This window comes from Podarcis filfolensis (genome assembly GCF_964270895.1).
Source record: "Podarcis filfolensis genome assembly, chromosome: 1".
Lineage (NCBI taxonomy): Eukaryota > Metazoa > Chordata > Lepidosauria > Squamata > Lacertidae > Podarcis > Podarcis filfolensis.
Window position 1 is genome coordinate 76,760,912 of NC_139604.1, and position 19,345 is coordinate 76,780,256.

The 19,345-nt window shown below is 39.8% G+C and overlaps 1 protein-coding gene across 4 annotated transcripts in view; it reads right to left on the reverse strand.

Annotated features, from left to right (window-relative positions):
* Nucleotides 1-19,345, reverse strand: part of NELL1 (neural EGFL like 1) — a 374,882-nt gene that overhangs the window by 209,868 nt on the left and 145,669 nt on the right. For all 4 annotated transcript variants that reach the window (XM_083598461.1, XM_083598460.1, XM_083598463.1 and 1 more), the window contains exon 12: nt 11,127-11,255. In XM_083598461.1, coding sequence (XP_083454587.1) covers nt 11,127-11,255 — 129 coding nt within the window. The remainder of the gene's footprint in view (nt 1-11,126; nt 11,256-19,345) is intronic.

A 19,345-nucleotide genomic window follows, 5' to 3' on the forward strand; every position in this document is an offset into this window, starting at 1 on the left:
GAAAGGAGGAAACCCCCCTTATGTAAGCAGAAGTCCTTTTGCTGGACTTCTGCTGATGGGGCTTGTTAGGTGAATCCTGCCCAGAGAGTCTAAAACTCTATTTTTTGATTGATGCATAAGTCGTATTTGCCTGGCTTTGAGAATTATAAAATGCTCTTTAACGAAAATTTACAAGCATGCCCACCCCAACCAACCAGAAAAAAATCCAAAATGGGGGGCAAAGCTAAAATGGGTGGGGGTAAACGTTTGAATGAGACTGGGCATCTTCATTGGGCACGGGATGCCGACAGAGTTGGGTAGTGAGAAAAATGGTGGGATGGATTGGGATGGATGGATGAGTAGCACTCCATTTGTTGCAGTTCCCCATCTGCTTTATATTAAGGGCCATTTCAAAATGATCACTATTGGGCCACCTCAGTGGTAAGAAAAGGAGTGTGATGCCTTAGATCAGTGTTTCCCAACCTTGTGCCTCTAGCTGTTTTTGGACTACAATTCCCATCATCCCTTGCCACTGGTCTTGCTAGTCAGGGATGATGGGAGTTGTATTTCAAAAACAGCTGCAGGCACAAGGTTGGGAAACACTGCCTTAGATAACTCATTTATTGGCCCTTTGATAAGTTGACTGTCAATTAGGGCTAAAAGATAGAGAAAGGTAGTATTTCATTGTCAACAGAATACTCAGCTAAGAGCACTTAATTCTTTTACATGCTCATTCGGAGCTATAACCAAAGGAACATATTTTTCAGTCAGTTTGAAATGATTAATCAAGAGGTGAAAAGATCTTAGTTAATGCCAACCATTTTTTTTCTCAGTCACTCATTTCCCAAGAACAGAATATAATCAAAATCATTACCAATTAAATGTGCAATTTAGCAGAATGAAGCAGGACTGTTTAGGAACAAAAATAGTACAAAACACTATTAATTCTATATTACTTGACTGTGATTATTTTTCTAAATGTCAATGTTTTTACCAAAGATTAACAGACAAGCTATTGAATATGATTTTATGCTCATAATCCAGCATTCTATTTAATGAAAGGGGGGCTAAGAAGTAAATAAACAGGAAATGTTGCTTTTACCTCTGCACAGCACCAAAGATAACTGAATAAGTAATTGACCTTTCAAAACAAGGACTCCGATCCAGACATCCAGAAACCAAGTGCACCTAAGAGGTTTCCAATTAATCCTCTAATTTAAGTCCTATGTCTCTTTTCTATCAAATATAGATAAAAGGCTGGAAATCACTCCAACTGAAGCAGCACCCTCTGCAGAGTGCTAAGCGGGCCAGCCTCCTTATTAGGAACTAAAGGTCAATAAAAGAAAAAAGTCTCTGTAATATCTACTTTTATTTACTTCTTGTTCTTCTCGTGTATTAAGACATGGAAGAGCTGAAATGAGAATGAAAAATGATAACACTGGCAGACTTCAGCAACAAGGCTTAGTCAAAAATTCATCGGGAAGCTTCAGAAACTCTAGAAACTTTAAAACTTTGGTTAGATCAAAAAGGGATTGGCAAATCAGCAGTAAAATAGCAGAGCTGATTCAATGTAAGTAAGTGTAGAATGGTGCACAATGGGGCAAATATATATATAGAGAGAGGGGGGGGGAGGGAGAGAGTGTTTCACATATAAGTTCAAGAGGCCTGAATTGTTGGTGACCAACCAGGAACAGAACCTCGGGATCATGGCTCAATGAAGATATCAGCTCAGATGTGAAATGGGTAAATACCATGCGAAGGATCATTAGGAAAGGGATTGAATATAAAACTGCCAACATCATCATGTTGTTATACAGTCATGTGGCATGACTACACTTGGAATACTGTATACTGTTCTGGTCATCTAACCCCAAAAAAGGAAGTTGTAGAGCTGGAAAGGGTTCAGAAAAGGGCAACCCAAGTGATCAAGGTGTTGGAGAAACTCCCTATGAGGAAAGGTTACAACTGTAAGACCCTCCTGGGGAACTGGCAGACAGACTGTCCCTTGATCCATGCATTTCATGGGGAATAGGCCCAACTGCCATCACAATGAAGAAGCAATCAAAAATTTTGACTTAATTGACATTTTAGCCCTTGTTACAAGTTCCCACTCCTTTCTCCCAGGCAATTCCGGTCCTAATCCCCACACACAGGGTCACAAAAACAAGGCCTTATGCCTGTACTTGTACTTTACTGCGGTTCTCCACTGACATGGCTGCTGTAAATGCTCTCTGTTTAGTGTGGTCCCAGCAATCCTGGTGGGTTGGACTTCTGAGTGGGCTCCCAGCAGCACCCTTCTGCAGGCTCTGAGACCTGAGGAGTCCAGCTGCCTTCTGGTTGGCAGTCTTCTGAGCCCAAGGGTCACAGCCAGTGGGGTGATTCCCCAGTTGCTTCTCCCCCCTTCCCCAAAAGACAAGGTGGCAGGTGATGCCTTTTCCCAAGACTCCATGTCCCTTCCTGGAGACAGAGATAGCTGTAGGAGAGCTACAAGCTTCTTCGACCTGCTGTTTTTCTTTTGCTTGTCAATCAGTCAACTCCCTCTGAGTGCTGTCTCTAGGCTGCTTAACCTCAGGAACTCCAAGAGCTCCTCATTAGTCTTAGCTGTTGGTAGCTGTTCCTTGTTCTACTCCTATCTTGGTTGGTTTGACTGAAGTGCAGAAGACTGGAGCCTTATTGAAGGGACAGTCACAGCATGGCCACTGTGCCCAAGACTCTCCTCAACATTTGGGGCCTTTTAGTTTAAAGAAAATGAGAGGGGAGGGGAGGGTAGAGGAGCATAAAATTATGCACAGTATGGAGAAAGACGTTTCCCTCCCTCTCTTATTACAGTAAAACTCTGAGGCACCTAATGAACCATCTTGGAAGATTCAGGACAGCCAAAAGAAAGTCCTCCTTCACACAATGCACAGTTAAAACTGTGGAATTTGCTCATACAAGATGCAGTGATGGCCACCAACACAGATGGATTTCTGTTTTTAAGATTTTTCCGCTGGAGAAGAATGAAAAACTAGTTTTGAAATTAAAATCCATTCTCACAAGTGAGGCCGCAAACACATAGTTGGGATGCAGTTCCTATGATGCACATTGCAGCACACAATTCCCTGATTTACATTCTTAGAAGTCTAAACAAGTTAGGAGACAATATAGCAGGGTATACAGCAGTTTTGATTCATTTCTTATATTGTAATTTTGTTCTGACATGGATATCAAAACCTGCGTTTCAGAACACTTCTCCAGAATATATTGAGTAACAATGCATATGTGGCTAAGAATCTTTCATAATTTGTCTGTCTGGATACTACTGATATCCTACTGTGCAATATTGGGAGGGGAACAGACAATTGTTATGAAAAAAGCAGCATGAGCTGTATCCCTTAGGGGCAAATAGAGAATTAGGGCAGACAGACGATGTAGGGAACCCTACAGTAGTCTACAAGTCAATTGATTCAGGAGACATGGATGCAGCATCCAGCAGTTACTGCAGTGGGAGAATATATAATTAGAGGAAAGGAGAGAAGAAGCCACCCAAGCTGCTGGTGCCTTCAAAGGCATCCGTGATACAGTCTGAAACTCTGTGATCCATGGAGGATGGACTGCAGATCAGAGGCAAGCACACCACTTGGACAGAGATATGTGCAATAGCACGGTCAGCAACCTGCACTCAAGGAGAGCTGAGGACTGATGCCTGTTCAAGACACAGATAACATGTCTGGATAGAAAAGAAAATGTGCTTTCTACAACTTGAAGAGGATGGGAATATAGTGAAATTATTCTAAGTGGCTGAGTCGGAATCATGCTAGACTCCCAAATGGGTTAGAGATAGCTGATTCGAGGGAGTGGGGAACAACAGATATAGAAACAGATACATAGATATGCATGCATCTGAGGGGAAATCTGAAAGGAAAAGAGTTTTAATTAAAAGCTCTGGTAACAAGCATTTCAAAATGATTATTAAAAGCTTGTAGTCATGAACATGTTATTTGAAGGATACCTGAAAATTACCACCCTCCATTTTATGAATAATCTGGTATGTTTTAAAACCTTGCAATCTGAAATGCAGTCATAGGACCTGCACTGGATGTTTAACCCTTCCTCTGTGCTATTTTACAAACTACACAGAGCAGGGGCAGGGAATTATTTATGGGGGATAAATGTGTTCTGTTCACATGCAAAGCTACCTAACTTGCACTTTCTTAACAAATACCCCTGCACAGCTAACCTGTGAAATTTGCAATTTTCCACATGTTGTGATGCATACAAAAATCATGCACTGAAGTGTGTGCAAACATGCATGTATCAGTAAAAATAAAATAGAAGAAATAAATGAGGGAAATTGCTTGTAAAATTTGAATATTTAAATAAAATGAATTAAAAATGAATTTATTGGAGGAAATGTGACTGCAAAATTATGGTTGCCATTTGGGAGGAAGGGCGATCTGAATCCCCCATCGCCCAGAGGGGATCCTGTGTTCTGCTTGGGGTGAATAGCCAGCTGGCCTCTTGCTAGGGTATGGGAAGAGCTGGGGTGCGTTTTACCAGGTCTCACAAAAGGTGTGTGCCTCTAGCCTGCATTTATTTGCACTGGGCTTCTTGCTGCAGTGCTGCAGCCTCTAAGGCAGGATCCACATTTCCCCCTTTCCATTTACCAATGCTTGAAGGAGTGGAAGAGCAGAGGCTGTGGCCACAACCAATACCAGGCTTTGCTGTTCCAGTGATATCAATGGAGAGGAGAGCAAGACGACAGAAGAGAGTGCTCAATACATGTGCCTGAAAGGAGGGTGCAGTGGCTGCTATATAAAGGTCAGGAGCATGGGGCCAAAAGACAGTGGACTTCAGCAATCGTTTGGCGGGAAGAAAGAAATAGCCTTGTGGGGGCTGAATACAGATCCCTGCCTGCCGAAAATCAGTCAAGGAGGGGAAGAAAAGTAGTAGAAAGAAAATGTTTAGTTTTGTTAAAAATATTAATGCAAAAAGAGGCGCCAAGCAAAAGTAGAAATCAGGGTGGAAAAAGAGTGGGAGCAGCCTTTCCAGGAGGAAGGGAGCTACCATAAGGCAACAGAATTTATAAGGAGAGTAAGAAAGATGGAAAGGGTTGAATTCATTGTTAGGAGTAGGAAATGCAGGAGTGAACAGCGAGATGACTGCTTCGTAGAGGCAGGAGCAAGAAACTGATCAAGAGCCACCCCCTTTCTGAACAGCTTTTTGCCTCTGCCTTTGTCACCAGAACAGAATGGAGCCCAACCCAGTGACTGTGTAATGCCTGAAATAAGTTGAATTTTCATGCAGACTTTTAAAGGGGAAAAAAATATGCAGATAGACACAAAAATGGAAGAATGGAACTGAAGAATGGAAAATAAAGGTGCAATATAAATATAGAATTCAAATATATCCATCCATGATGATAAGTACACTGATCAGTATGTAATTAATTTCTTATTGCAACAAATAGATAATAGGTGGCAGTTCACTACTTTCTCTTTTTCTCTCATTCGTTCTTTAGGTTTCCCACTTAACAACATGCCACTGCTGGAAAAATAAATGAAGTTGAGTAGACCATTGTTCTACTGTAGAATGCCATTTCTTAAATTCAACCATTTATTTCATATGTATATGTAAAGCTACATTTGATAAAAAGTGAAGGCTTTCAGTATTGAAAATGAATGTTTGCAAACAACATGTAGTCCCAATTCCATGTTTGCTAAATTAGGGTGTTTCTGTGGTGGGGCACTTGGAAGAAAGGATGACTTGTGTATGGGAAAGGTACTTAACCTGTCCCAAACCCAATGATTATGTAAACACCCCTACTATTCCAATTATATTTTTGTGAAATATCAATGTAACAAATGGCATGGTTTGCATGGGCCTAAAAGATGACCTGTGGTCAGCATGTCCACAACTCAGAAACATCAGTGCCTCTGCAGCCTGAGAGAGAACCTACTGAAATATTTTCCAGTGGATAATTCTGAACCATGCTGGAATCCTATCTGTGTAAAAGGTTGATAGTTCACTGTGAACATTAAGGACTAAACTTTTTTTTTTTTTTTGCCTTGCTAAGGAAAGGGAAAAACCTTATTTTTAATTAAAACCTCTGGGAAAAGGCAGCTATCCAAAAATATTTTTGATGTGAACTTGTTTGTTTTTCTAAACCACTCAGAGAAGTTCTGTTATGGGGTAGCTATATAACCTTAGTTAATGAATTAATAAATAAATATGAGCACTCTGCTTAAAGTACGATTCCATCTATTAGCAAACCCAAATAGTCATGTGCCTATCAGCTTGAAAATGAAACAGAGCCAATAGAACATGTGAGCTTCAGGTACAGAATACTGATTGCTGTTGATCCAACAGAAAGATGGAAGAATCTAACACAGTGCCCTACCTTCCTCACTACGTAACTATAAAAAGTTTGTATTTGAGACTGTTGTTGTTTAGTCGTTTAGTCGTGTCCGACTCTTCGTGACCCCATGGACCAGAGCACGCCAGGCACTCCTGTCTTCCACTGCCTCCCACAGTTTGGTCAGGCTCATGTTTGTAGCTTTGAGACTAGCAGCCCAATGCAGTAGTTTTGAACCCCTAGCCACCATGCTGAACCAGGCCAACAGAATGTTTTCTCAAGGGCTCTAGCCCTTCCTCCAAGGTCCAACCATTCTTTTAAGAAAGCAGATGTTCAGCCTATCTTCAGTGTAATTCAGCTGGCGAGTCACAGCAGGCACTCTTGTTTCTCAGGAACCCCCCCCCCCTTTCCCGTGTGCGCATCTGTGTGTAAGAAGAGTGTCTGTGTTGAGAATTACAAAATAGTGAGAAGGGAGGGGACCTGAAGAAAAAGACATCTGGTATGATCGCTCCCCAGCACCTGCCTCTGTGCAAATGCAACGTGTAAGGAGGGTAGCCTTGAAGTTTATGAAAAGTGCAAGGCTTCTTAAAGGGCAATACCATTGCTGCAATATAGAAGATCTGGGGTGGTTAATGGGGAGGAGAGAGAGGATGGGTGGACAGATGAAGGGGCACGAGACTGCTTATTATCATTGCTATTAGTATTATTATTGATTCAGCACATTCTGAACTAGGATACAATTACTTTCAGATCAGCTGAAGAGACAGGAAACCTTGGATCTCAAAAGAAGCAGTATGAAACACGACTTCTATTTCAATTCCTTTGAAACAATGGAATGAAATTCAGACCATTATCACAGCAATATTTATACTAATTATCTCTAGCTCTAGCTGTCTCTATGACCACTTATGAATACATTTGTGTGTTTTAAGTAAATGTGGCATGAGAGCAGTACCATGCTAAAGACTGCTGTCAAATGAATCCCTAATATAGCAGCAAAAAGGGAGCATTTTCACAGCAACTTCCTATGTTATTGGTTCTAGGTGAAAAGCAAATAAAAATCCCAAAGTATGTGTATTTGGGGCTGTAACACAACATCTGGCCCAATGGATGAATTTTAAACACTCCAGGACAGCAAGACATAATGGAGAATTTATATTTGATGTCCCAGTGATACTGCAATCTATTCTTTCTCTCTTCTCTCGCACCCACCATCTGTGAAGTAGAATTGTGGTTTTTCTAGATACAGAAGAACCTTGCATACAAAGACATAACAGGTCCTGATGCATACATTCACAATAAAATGGTGCTGAAATAGCATGGTGGAATAACAGGAATGCTTGAGCATTTGGAAGCCCAGTTTACCTGAAGGAGTGTCTCCACCCCCACCATTCTGCCCAGACACTGAGGTCCAATGCTGAGGGCCTTCTGGCAGTTCCCTCGCTGCGAAAAGTGGAACGCCCTCCCACCAGATGTCAAAGAGAACAACTACTACCAGACTTTTAGAAGACATCTGAAGGCAGCCCTGTTTAGGGAAGCTTTTAATGTTTGATGGACTACTGTATTTTAATATTTTGTTGGAAGCCGCCCAGAATGGCTGGGGAAAACCAGCCGGATGGGCAGGGTATAAATAATAAATTATTATTATTATTATTATTATTATTATTATTATTATTATTATCACCATCATCGTCATGTGAATCAGTCTATTTATAAAAAAGTGCAGTCATGTTGGCTCATTAGATTAAAAAAAAAAAACCTTTATTGGGGCTAACCAAAGCTTTACAAAATAGTCAGCAGTCTTTGTAGTAGTCTTCTTCAGGTCAGATATCATGTTAAACAAAAACAGGAAAAGGTCCATATGTATGTTTTGGAACATGCAACTTCAGATTAAAGTACAGTAGAAACTTTTTTTTCATGATTCACCAGATGAGATATGGGATGGGATCACTGTCCTTTCACATGGATTGATTCACAGAATCATTGAATCACAAAACTGCAGAGTTGGAAGAGACCCTGAGGATCATTTAATACAATCCCTCTGCAATACAGGAATATGTAGCTGTCCCATACAGGATCAAACCTGCAACTTTAGCATTGTCAGCACCACACTCTAACCAACTGAGCTATCCAGACAGATTGAGCCAAAAATACGGTCATAAATACGAATTTTTTTATAATTTGAGATTTGTTTCTTATAGCTCAACGCTAGCCCTCTTCATACTTGCATGTATGGGGAAGAATACTAGTAGCTTTTCAGACCAGCTAAGCAGAGCTGATACCCACAAATCTCTTTCTGCTGAACACTCCTTAGTCTTATCTCCCTGTTCCAGCAATATATTTTAACAGCTTGTCAAGGGTGTCATCTCTTCTCCATTTCAAATATAGATGGATGGAAGCCAGCTCAAGAATAATTCTAAAGAAAGCACTTTTTAAAAATGGAAAAGATCCATGAAGGCCAAGCTCATAAACACTAATGCCATAAATAGAGAAAACCAAAAAATAGTACAAGCCAAAGTGAATGCCAGTTTATCACATTAATATATGTACAATACAAAACATTCAGAAGTCTTCCTAGAAAACTGAACCATATAGAGAGGGGAGAGCAAAAAGGAAAGGGGGGGCAGGAAGACAGATGTTCAGCCAGGACAATTTAAGGCTGTTCTTCAGGAGTGACAGAAGCAGCAGGAGATTACATCTCTCCTCGTCCCCAAACAGCACAGGAAAACACACATTCTGCCCATTATCTGATATTCTACCTTTGGACATTACCTAGAGCAGCCATGGCCAAACTTGGCTTTCCAGCTGTTTTGGAACTACAACTCCCATCATCCCTAGCTAATGGGAACTGTAGTCCCAAAACAGCTGGAGGGCAAAGTTTGGTCATGCCTGACCTGGAGGAATGGTGTCCTATTCTGGTGAGGAGTGGAAGCCTTCAAGGCAAGAGGGGATTCTGGGGGAGAGGGAGAAGAACCCAACGTTGTAGTGTCAGTCTATCAGGTCATCAGACAGCATATCAAACTGGAGTTGTAGGACCTTTGATATGTCCAGGCAGAAAACTCTGACATGGTGTATTGCTCAGGTGAGATGCAACATCCCTCCTTGGGCCGAAAGCCTTATAGTGTAGCCCTCGGGCTTGGAAGCTAACACAGTCAATTCCCATTCTATGTCTTGCCTTTGCTTGTGAGCAGGTATAGTTTAGCATGAAGCCCATGGTCTAAAAAGAGGGCCAATTCTCATGGAGTGCTGTCTCCAGGGGAACTAATGTAGGGCTCTCTAGCTCAATTGCGGGGTCCAGCTTGGTGTTAGTGGCACTGGTCCTCCTGATCCAGCTAGCTTCTCCTTCGCCGTGTCAGAGGACTAGCTAGTGCCCTGTGATCATGGTCATGAAAGCACGAGTTATTCATGCTTCATTTTTCCAAACATGTCCAGCGAATGTCTTAAGCACCCCAAAGTGCTAAAGAATGAAGATAAGAGAAGATACATTTCAGACCTCCTCGTACTTTTAGTCCTGTGCTGGTGCCTTATCTCTTTTTCTTTCAAAACAACAATTTTAATCCAAGTTTGAAAGTTTAAAAAATGACTTTAATCAAAAACATGGAATTTTACAACACCAAAAGCTTTGGGTCCCTTTAGGGATGTCTCATTGTTGTTTTAAGCTGCAGACTAAGAAATTAACAATGACAACTTTTAATCAATTAAATTGAGACTGGACAAAGAAGATTCACAATGGGAGAAAAAAAATCTATTCTGTTCGAGGCACTTGCCTCAACCAAACCAGGGTTAGGTACAACAAAAACTGAGTCTTTCTAAATTCACTGCACTCCTCATGCATTAACATTGACACCAAGTAAGGCCTTTCTATTTCGTTACCAACAATAGGTCTCAAAAAGCCATTTATGAAACTCAACAGTTTCCGATCAAGACAAGGGAAACAAACAAAGACATGTTTCATTACATGTTTCATTACATGCTTGAAACTTCAGCACTGAAGGGTCATGATGGATGGTATTCCTATGCATGTTCAGCAACGCAAACAATTTCTGAATGGCAAGTGAGCTAGCTTGTCCACGGAAACCCAGGAAAGGGGGAGACATTGACAAAATTTTCCTGTATGTAATAAACAGGGTTGCTTTGTAATGAGTATCCACAGGAGCACCCCAGCCACAGAAACAGGTTTTTCACCAAGTTAATACTATGGGGTAAACAGTATTTGTAGCTCATCACACCTCACAAGATGCTATCTACAGTCACAACATCTTATTGATTTATGTTTAAAATGTACCGGTATATTCTGCTCTTGAACGGAATACCTCAGAGCAGTCCACGTCATTAAAAGAAGGCCATAAAACTACTTCTAAAAAGCCTACTATCTGTAGATACAGTGATACATGGGTCACATTTTTACCTCAGTCGAAAGGCATGATGAAAACAATCTTTGCTTGTTGCCTAAATATACTATTATCAACTGTTCTCAATTTGTGACACAGATTATTCATGTCTGGAACAACATACTTGCCATCAGCCTAAGCAGCAGTATTACTGGAATTTATATATTGCAAAGACAATCACAAACAGAAGGGTGACATTTTAACATGCTAGGAAGTCAGTCAGTCACTTGGGAACTTCACAATGAAGTTTCCATCTGTCTGGGTCATCTGAACTTTCTACATATAGAATCAAATGAGGATATTATCATTTATACTACCATGAAGATTGAACTTGATAATGAGATGCTCTGTTCTGCTTTTGTTTTAACAGCACATTTCTCACCAGACCACAATGAAGTTACTTTGCGGAACACATTATTTACCTTCACAATAGGCAGAATCCCCTTGGACGGAGACATAACCACTTTTGCATTCACAAGTAGCTCGCGTGTTCCAGTTCCTGCACTCTGAGTTTTCACCACATCTGTGACCTTGTGCACAAAAATTATGACCTGAAAAATAAAGCACATTCAACAATGTATCAGAGTAAGTGAAAACAATAAAAAGCTTAATCCTAAATCAGCAGTTATACTATTTAATTTAGATAGGAATCCTAGCAGTAATACAATATCATTTAACTTCCACGCTAACATAATGTACTTTACCCTTTCATGGAATTTTAGAATTGGAGGGAACCACAAGGGTCATCTAGTCCAACCCTCCGCAATGCAATGCAGGAATATTTCGCCCAACATGGGGATTGAACCCACAACCCTTATGATTAAAAGTGTCATGCTCTACCGACTGAACTATCAAGGGCCTCACACTATCAAGGGCCTGTGTGCTTAATTGTCTATATTTACACTGATATTCTACTGAAACTAATCACATCACTTTTAAGAATGCTGTCATAACAGATGCAAAATTCCATAGCATGAGAATCTTCTGTTAAGGGACACATTTTCTTAATGGTACTCCACTGAGAGGCCAGATGCTGTAGCGGGGCACAGCCAGAGCTAGCAATAATGAGAGCTCGAAACAAAAGTGTTCTGGATTAATTAATCTTAAATAAAGAACACCCTGCTTAAATTTTCATCAATAAATTAGAATTCTCAGTCATATGCAGGTACACTCAGCAGTAAGTCTCACTGGAGCTTTATAAGGTGGGCTCTCAAATAAATATATAGGGCAGGGGACTTAGCTAATGTCCCATCAATGGAACCCCTGTGCAAGGACTTCCACTCGAGAAATGGGATGTTCCATCCTCTCCTCCACCCACATACTCCCACCCTTGAAATTGGCTTGGGGGGGGGCGTTTCATGCCGGGAAAACATGGTGCAAAAAGAGCTTTTAAGCTCTCTGCCTTGCCTGCATTTAACGTGCAGATTTGCAACCAGCCGGCCTTCAATCACATATGGTTGAAATCACACAAGTTAAATGTGCACACAATGTGATTTATACTAATATAACAGGTTAGGACACAGTTACAGATAGGTAGCCGTGTTGGTCTGCCATAGTCAAAACAAAACAAAAATAAATAAATTTTTTTTCCTTCCAGTTGGTTTAAGGTGCTACTGGAAGGAAAAAAAATTTTTTTGAGGTCAGGACACGTTGTTCCAGAATGCAAGGGGAAGCAATTCCTGAATACTTTTGTGCACTACACACAAACATAGAAGCCTACCAACTGATTCTCAAAGAGATGTTGGGGAGATGGGGACGGACTTCTGTTCCCCAATGCATACAACCAGGAAAAAGCTTTTTTAAAAAAGTAAAATAAAACCAACAATATATATTTATCAAATAAAATGCTGCCCCTTCAAATTATTCTGAAACCACACAGAAATGGGAAGACAAACACTTTCAAAAGCCAGCAAAAATATGGAGGAAACCACCAGGAAAGAAGGCATTGTGAAGCAAATCTTCAAGATGCATTGGGGATGCATAAAATATGGTCGATTCAACATCCATGATCCTCTACAGCTACCTGTGTAATTATTTTTATACTAATTTATTATCCACCCTTCACCCTAAAGTCTCAGGGTAGGTTGCAACAATTATAACACAATATTATAATCAAAGCTAAAAACAAAGCTAAAACAATTTGCAATCACAAGAACAGAGTGGGTCCTAAAAATATGCAGGTGTCAAAAATATACTCAGGTGTCAAAAGCCAGGAAAAAAGTGTGTAATCAGAATTCACTAACTGCTGTATAATGAAGATGCCTGACAGATCTCTGTGGAACACAATTGTATATGGAGATGTTATTTATCAGATTTTTGAGCCCAGCTTTTTTCCAGAATGAATCCAAGCATATCACAAATCCACAAGAAAGTAAAAACAAAACAAAAGCAAATAATAGGTTTCTGCTCCTTAAAAATCCTATTATTATTATCATCATCATCATCATCATCATCATCACCATCATCAGCAACAACAACCAGGATTCAGGGTATTGCTCCTTCTAAAGACAGCCTACATTACATTTCCATCTTTCAATCTTTGTTTCTGTGTAAAGGGACCAATAGTTAAACCATTAAGGATTTCAATAATATTTTTCAAACTGAAGAAAATGCTTATGTGAACTTAACCTACAGTGTTACTGGCTGATCTCACACTAATAGTATACCAACCGCTCCAATTTTGCTCCAACAAGTCAAGCTCAAAGGAAATGGTGACAGACAGCACAACAAATATGTTAATGGTTATACTGAATCAAAGTCTTATTTAGATGACAGTGAGGTGAAAGTGACTTAACATCAAAACAAAAAGCACTGTGAAATATTACAGTAATGCTGCATGTCATTCTAAAATAATGCCAACTTTTTTTAAAAAAAAAACCTGTTTGTTTCATTTATGTGCAGGGTAAGTTTCCCCCCCTATTAACTTGGTTTTAAGAACTCTAGTCTGTTATTTCTTTTTTAAAAATATCCCAGTGAAATCTTTTTCAACACAGCTTAGCTGTCAGAAAGTATGAATTCTTAGAATCTAAGAACTCCATATAGGGGAATTGTGAATCACCTTCAAGATTTACCTTTTTTAAACAAAAATAATGGATAGAATTACACTTTGCATTATGATTTCCAAAGAAAGATTTACATGAAATGAACTTCACACATCCCAGGCTGTATATATTCACACTCCATTGCTGAGAATCCAAGTATTTGGTACAGTTTCCACCATATTATTTGCTGAAGTTATCCATGAAGAGTTTTCAGGACCAATTTTTAAACCATTTCTTTCTCTCTTTTCCGTCAAACCCAAGGAAACAGTGGAAGCTATAAACCAGTGTCGGAGGGCAGTGATAGACTGGATGAAGGCCTCCTTTTGGAGGAAGGGCAAGATATACGTTTAAGAAATAATGATGACAGTAATAACTAATCCAAACCACATGGGACTTTCGTTGATTGAGAAGACAGATTACTGCCTAGAAAAGTATGCCACCTGCACACTTTCCTAGGCAGTATGAAACTGACTACCATTGCTTATGCTCTGGTAGCACACACATCAGCTTACTGTAACATGCTTTGTGTATAGCTACCTCTGAAGATTGCTCAGAAATGACAACTGGTCCAGAATGCAGCATTAGGGTGTTATTAGGGATGGGCCACTCTGAGCGTGTTAATTCAATTTTGCATTGACTTCATTGACCCAATTCAAGGTGCTGGTTTTGACCTTTAAAGTCCTACATAGTCTGAAGCCAAGATGCCTGAAGCACTGCTTCTTCCTATCTGAGCCTGCCCAAACATAAGTTCTCCAGAGGCCCTGCTGCATGCTCTTCCACCACATTATTTTGTATGATGTCACTCAGTTACCCACTGAAATGAAAGCTAGAAATCCTTCAATAGAAAGAGAACACACTTCTTGCATGCATCAGAGCAGCCATGCAGATTGCTGGAGAGGCGTGATGAGTTCTAAATGTCACAGAATACTACATTATTGGCAGTGCTATTTTTCTAGAAAAAGAGGTGCTGGAACTCACCATGAGCACCTCCCTCATTCTCTCAGAATAGCAATGATGCCCACCTGAGAGGTGCCGGAACTGAGTTCCAGTGAGTTCTGGCTGGGGAAAAAAGCCCTGGTTATCAGTAAGCACTGTTCCTCATATCCAACTCTCTTGTGGCTACTCTGCTGCCAAAAATTATATTATAAGGTGCTCAAGACAGTTTAGAGAGCTTATGCATGTACACAGATGGCACTGCATAAATAATAAATGGTCTTACTTTTTTAAATGATTCCATTTGGGTGCCACTTGATTTATACTAATGCTTTCTAAATTTTGTGAATGCTAATAAAGAATATATTTAGCTCACTATCTGAGTAGTTAAGACAATTAGTGTGGGCCAGTGGTCTGGGGTGAAAACAACAATCCACATGGGTCTACTCTCTGGTGACTTGGAATTTCAAATCCTAATGTCCTGTGGAAATTATGATGATATTGAATAGTTTCCAAGGAGACTGGAACTGAAATCTAGTGAAAGTTAATCATGACCAAGTCTCATTGAAAAGAAGGATACTTAAGTTAGCCATGTCCACTGGTTTCAATATTCCATAATTATGACTAGCTTTGGCTAGATTAGAACATAATAAAACAATGTCCCCTTCTGAATTTTAGATCTGACACATTCATTTTATTTTTTTCATATGGCCTACTGTTAAAAATGAAGGGGGTGGGGATCTTTATATGACTACTTCTCATTTCAGTCCAGCATAGATGACAAGGCAATAGAGCGTTAGCTACTACAACAAACAATTTAGAACAAATGTGCAAAACATTCCCCATACACATAGATGTATGTAATAAATGCATGTAGTACGTTAACAACATTTGAAAAAGAAATAGACTTCCAAAAGGGAATCACATTGAAAAAAGCATATACTCTAGATCTTTGACAAATGAGCTGACCTCTATTCCTTCTTCAAACATTTCAGGTGAATACTCTTCCAGCATTTAGAACAATTTTTCTACCCTTGGCTTTCCTTTGATGAGGGCATTCTTATGTCTTTATTACAACTGCTTCCACAAGATTAAGTTTTGCTTTTTAAGTTATTTGATTGTGCAATGACCCATTTATCATTTTAAGCTAATTATAATAGTAATCAAATTCTACGCTTCAGGGAATAGGTAGACAAGCTCATTTCATGTTGTTGAATAATTGTACAACTGGCTTGGCACATATCCTTTCAAATGCGTTCCTCCAATTAGGTATAGGTTACAATTCTCAAAAAGTCAAATAACTTAGCAACCTCAGACCTGCTCCAAAGCTACTTAGTTTGAAAATCTATGCATACTCACTTGTAAGTCCCCATGAACTCAAGCAAATAAAAATATGGTTGGAATTGACATGATTTTTCTCATAAATGTAAGCCAACTGCTTTATTCCATATGCAAATTCTTCTGATCACCCCAAGACACAGGATCACATTAAGAAATAGGTGTATGGCCTAAATAACAGTGGATCATTGTTACGTGGCACTTTATATGACCACATCAATCTGAAAAAATTCTATCATATTAATAGAGCTTATCAGGCGCACTTTGAGTTTACATGTACATGTTACTTTTCCTGAAAAGCTCATGCCTGTGATCAGTCAGGAGACATCCAGAGAGCATAAGTGGGTGGTTTTTATGTGTGAGCTGGCTCTTAAGATGCCAATGGGATGGGGAACCATTGTTGTATGTGGTCCACTGTCTTCAGATTCAGCCTGATTCATTGACTTCACTTCAGTATAGCAATTGGGGGGGGTTTGGGGGGGTTAAATGGAGCTTTCTCCTAACCTCATTTATTATCTGAGGAGGAGGTACAGGGAGAGAGAGAAAGGACGGACAGAATGGACAGTGAGTATGTGTGTGAGAGAGATCAAGGATTTGAATGAGTGTGGGTGGGATAAAGAATGTTGGGGGAGGGATTAAAAATGTAAAAGGAAGCCAAAAGTGCATACTCATCTGTGGTCAGGAACAGAAATTGGCCTGGTGAATATGACTGGCATTCATTTACATCATTACTGTTTTTAAGGCCACACATTACAGGGAATTAACAACTTTTTAAACATTGTTTTGCCATTTATTTTACACTGAGATTAAAGTAAGTTGCAGAAATAGTTACATGTAGTATTTGGCAGAAGCCAAACTGCAGTGGAACAGAAACAGTGCTGATTGTGACAAATACAGGTTAGAACAGAAATCACTGCCTTCTTACATCCTTAGGTGGGAGTAACAAAGAAAATGTGGTGGCTCTGCCCATGTATGAGAAACGGTATGGGGTGATATTGATGTTTACTTAACGTTATCATCATTTCATTATCTGTTTAAATCACCACCATCCCATGTCTCCCTCCATCTCTCTCTCTTAAGATCATCACCTGTCACCCTGCCACTCTCTAAGAGAGAATGGGGTAGTGAGGAGCTTAAGATATACAGAGTATGGGGCAGCTCTGGCCCCACCCTGCACCAAAACACTGCCCTGAGTTATGTGGTGCTCAGTGGCGCTCATTTGCCATAGACTCCATGTAGTATCGATGTTACTTTAGAAGTATTAAAAAAGTACCATTTTTAATTTGCAGTTGTCTGTAAATTTGTTTGCACTTGTATCCAGAACTATTTAGCTATTTATTTAGGCAACAGAATTGTCAAAACAGGCAGGATAGCAACAATAGTCTTTACTAAGACTAACACTACTAAGTCGGGCTGCTACATTTAATTTATCTGTTAAGATTGATTTAAAAGATTTTTAATTAATTAAAAATATGTAACATATCTGTGAAAAAAAATACTAGTTTAATCAAAGTGCAAAGCTTTAAGGTTGTAAATCAATCAAAATCCCTGGAGAAAAAGAAGCTGAAATATGCATATAGGCACAAGGCACTATGTTGCACTAATAGGTTGCCACTGAATTGCAATAGATGAGCACAGAAATAATTAAACAGAGGCCAGCAGAACTGTATTTATTTTCCTCAGAATAAGATCATTTCATGGCTGCTCTCACATATATTCTAAGTAACACAAATGACTCTACATGCATGTATTTTGTACTCAATAAGCTGCTCCCAAGTACAGAAAGAAAGAAGCCTTAGTAAAGTTGAGAGCCCTGTTGCTACAATTCTGTATGCAGCAGACCTGTTAAATTTATGCTTATCAGCATCTTTCTGGGACTTAATAAAACTGAATTCTAGAGGTGTCTCAGAGTCCCACAGCAATGCATGAGAAATGTCTGATTTTTGCATCTGACGAAACAAAACTCCTTCCATTCCCTTTACGCAAAATTGTCTCAAGTCCAGTCTTGGGGCTAGACAGGAAGAGATGGAAAATATGCTAATTGAAGAGCCTCCTGAAGGTGCTACTGAAAGATATTATAAACCTCTTTTATATAAATAGTAAATGTAAAGGTTAGCAGAGCTATATTATTAATAAAATGTTTTCCGCACTTCAACCTCCTCCAACACACACAAACACAGAAGTTGAAGTAAAAGGGGCTTGCCTCTGAACAGACATGCATAGATTTGCACTGCAAAGTACTCATTTGAGCACAGTGAGTGACTTCTAACCTGATTGCCACCAAGGTCAATTAAAAACCACACAACCTAATTTAACACATAGTGATTAAAAATTATGTTATTCAAAAATGTTTAACCATATGCTTTTTTAAAAACTCTTTTTCATATTCAAAGGTTAAGGACATAGAGACATAGGGAGCTACTTTATACTGAGTCAAGCCCAGGACTTTTCTTCAGCTGGAACTCACTGGAACTCAGTTTCAGGACCTCTCAGGTGGGCACCATTGCCATTCTAAGAGAATGGGGGGGTGTTCATGGTGAGTTCCAGCACCTCTTTTTCTAGAAAAATAGCACTGAGCCAGACCATCAGTCCATCTAGTTGAATACTCCCTACGCTGACTGACAATGATTCCCCAGGATTTCAGACAGCCCTACCTGGAGATACGGCCATGCAAACCTGGCAAGAGGTCCAGGCCAGGTGGGAAATGTAGGCTGCATTTCAATAATCTTTACCAAAAGGTTCCCCTTTGCTTCTACCATGGGGAGCTTGGAGTAGCCCCTCCCTCAAAGTCGCAGGCCCATTCCAATTGGCCCATCTGCCACCCCGCCCCCTTTCTGACTTGCCTGGAGGTGCTGGGGATTGGCCCTGCAAGCAAAGCAACAGCCCATCTTTGTAATCCAAGAAACTAAGTAGCAGCAAAAAAAAAAAATCAATGATTTTGATTTGACACCCAATGGAAAAAATGAACAATCACATCTGTGACTCCAAGTTACATAATCATAATCTATGATAGTACAGTAAATTTCACCAAGGATGGGGGGGAATAACAAAAGCACGATTAAGCTGCAATCAAGAAATTGTTCCACCGTTATAAAGTCTTTGATGACTACACTATAAACAACAACAAAAATGTTAACTGCAACAATAATTACATATGAATTCATCATGACTGTGGGTGGTCAGGGAAATAAGCAGCTTTCAAGGAGAAAGATAATTTTTGGCAGCTGTGCTATTTGAGGCTTAAAGACATGGGAAGGGAGTAGGATAGGAAAATTCAGGAAGAAACCCAGAAGGCCACAATACAGCACTTGTGGATTTAGCTTTACACT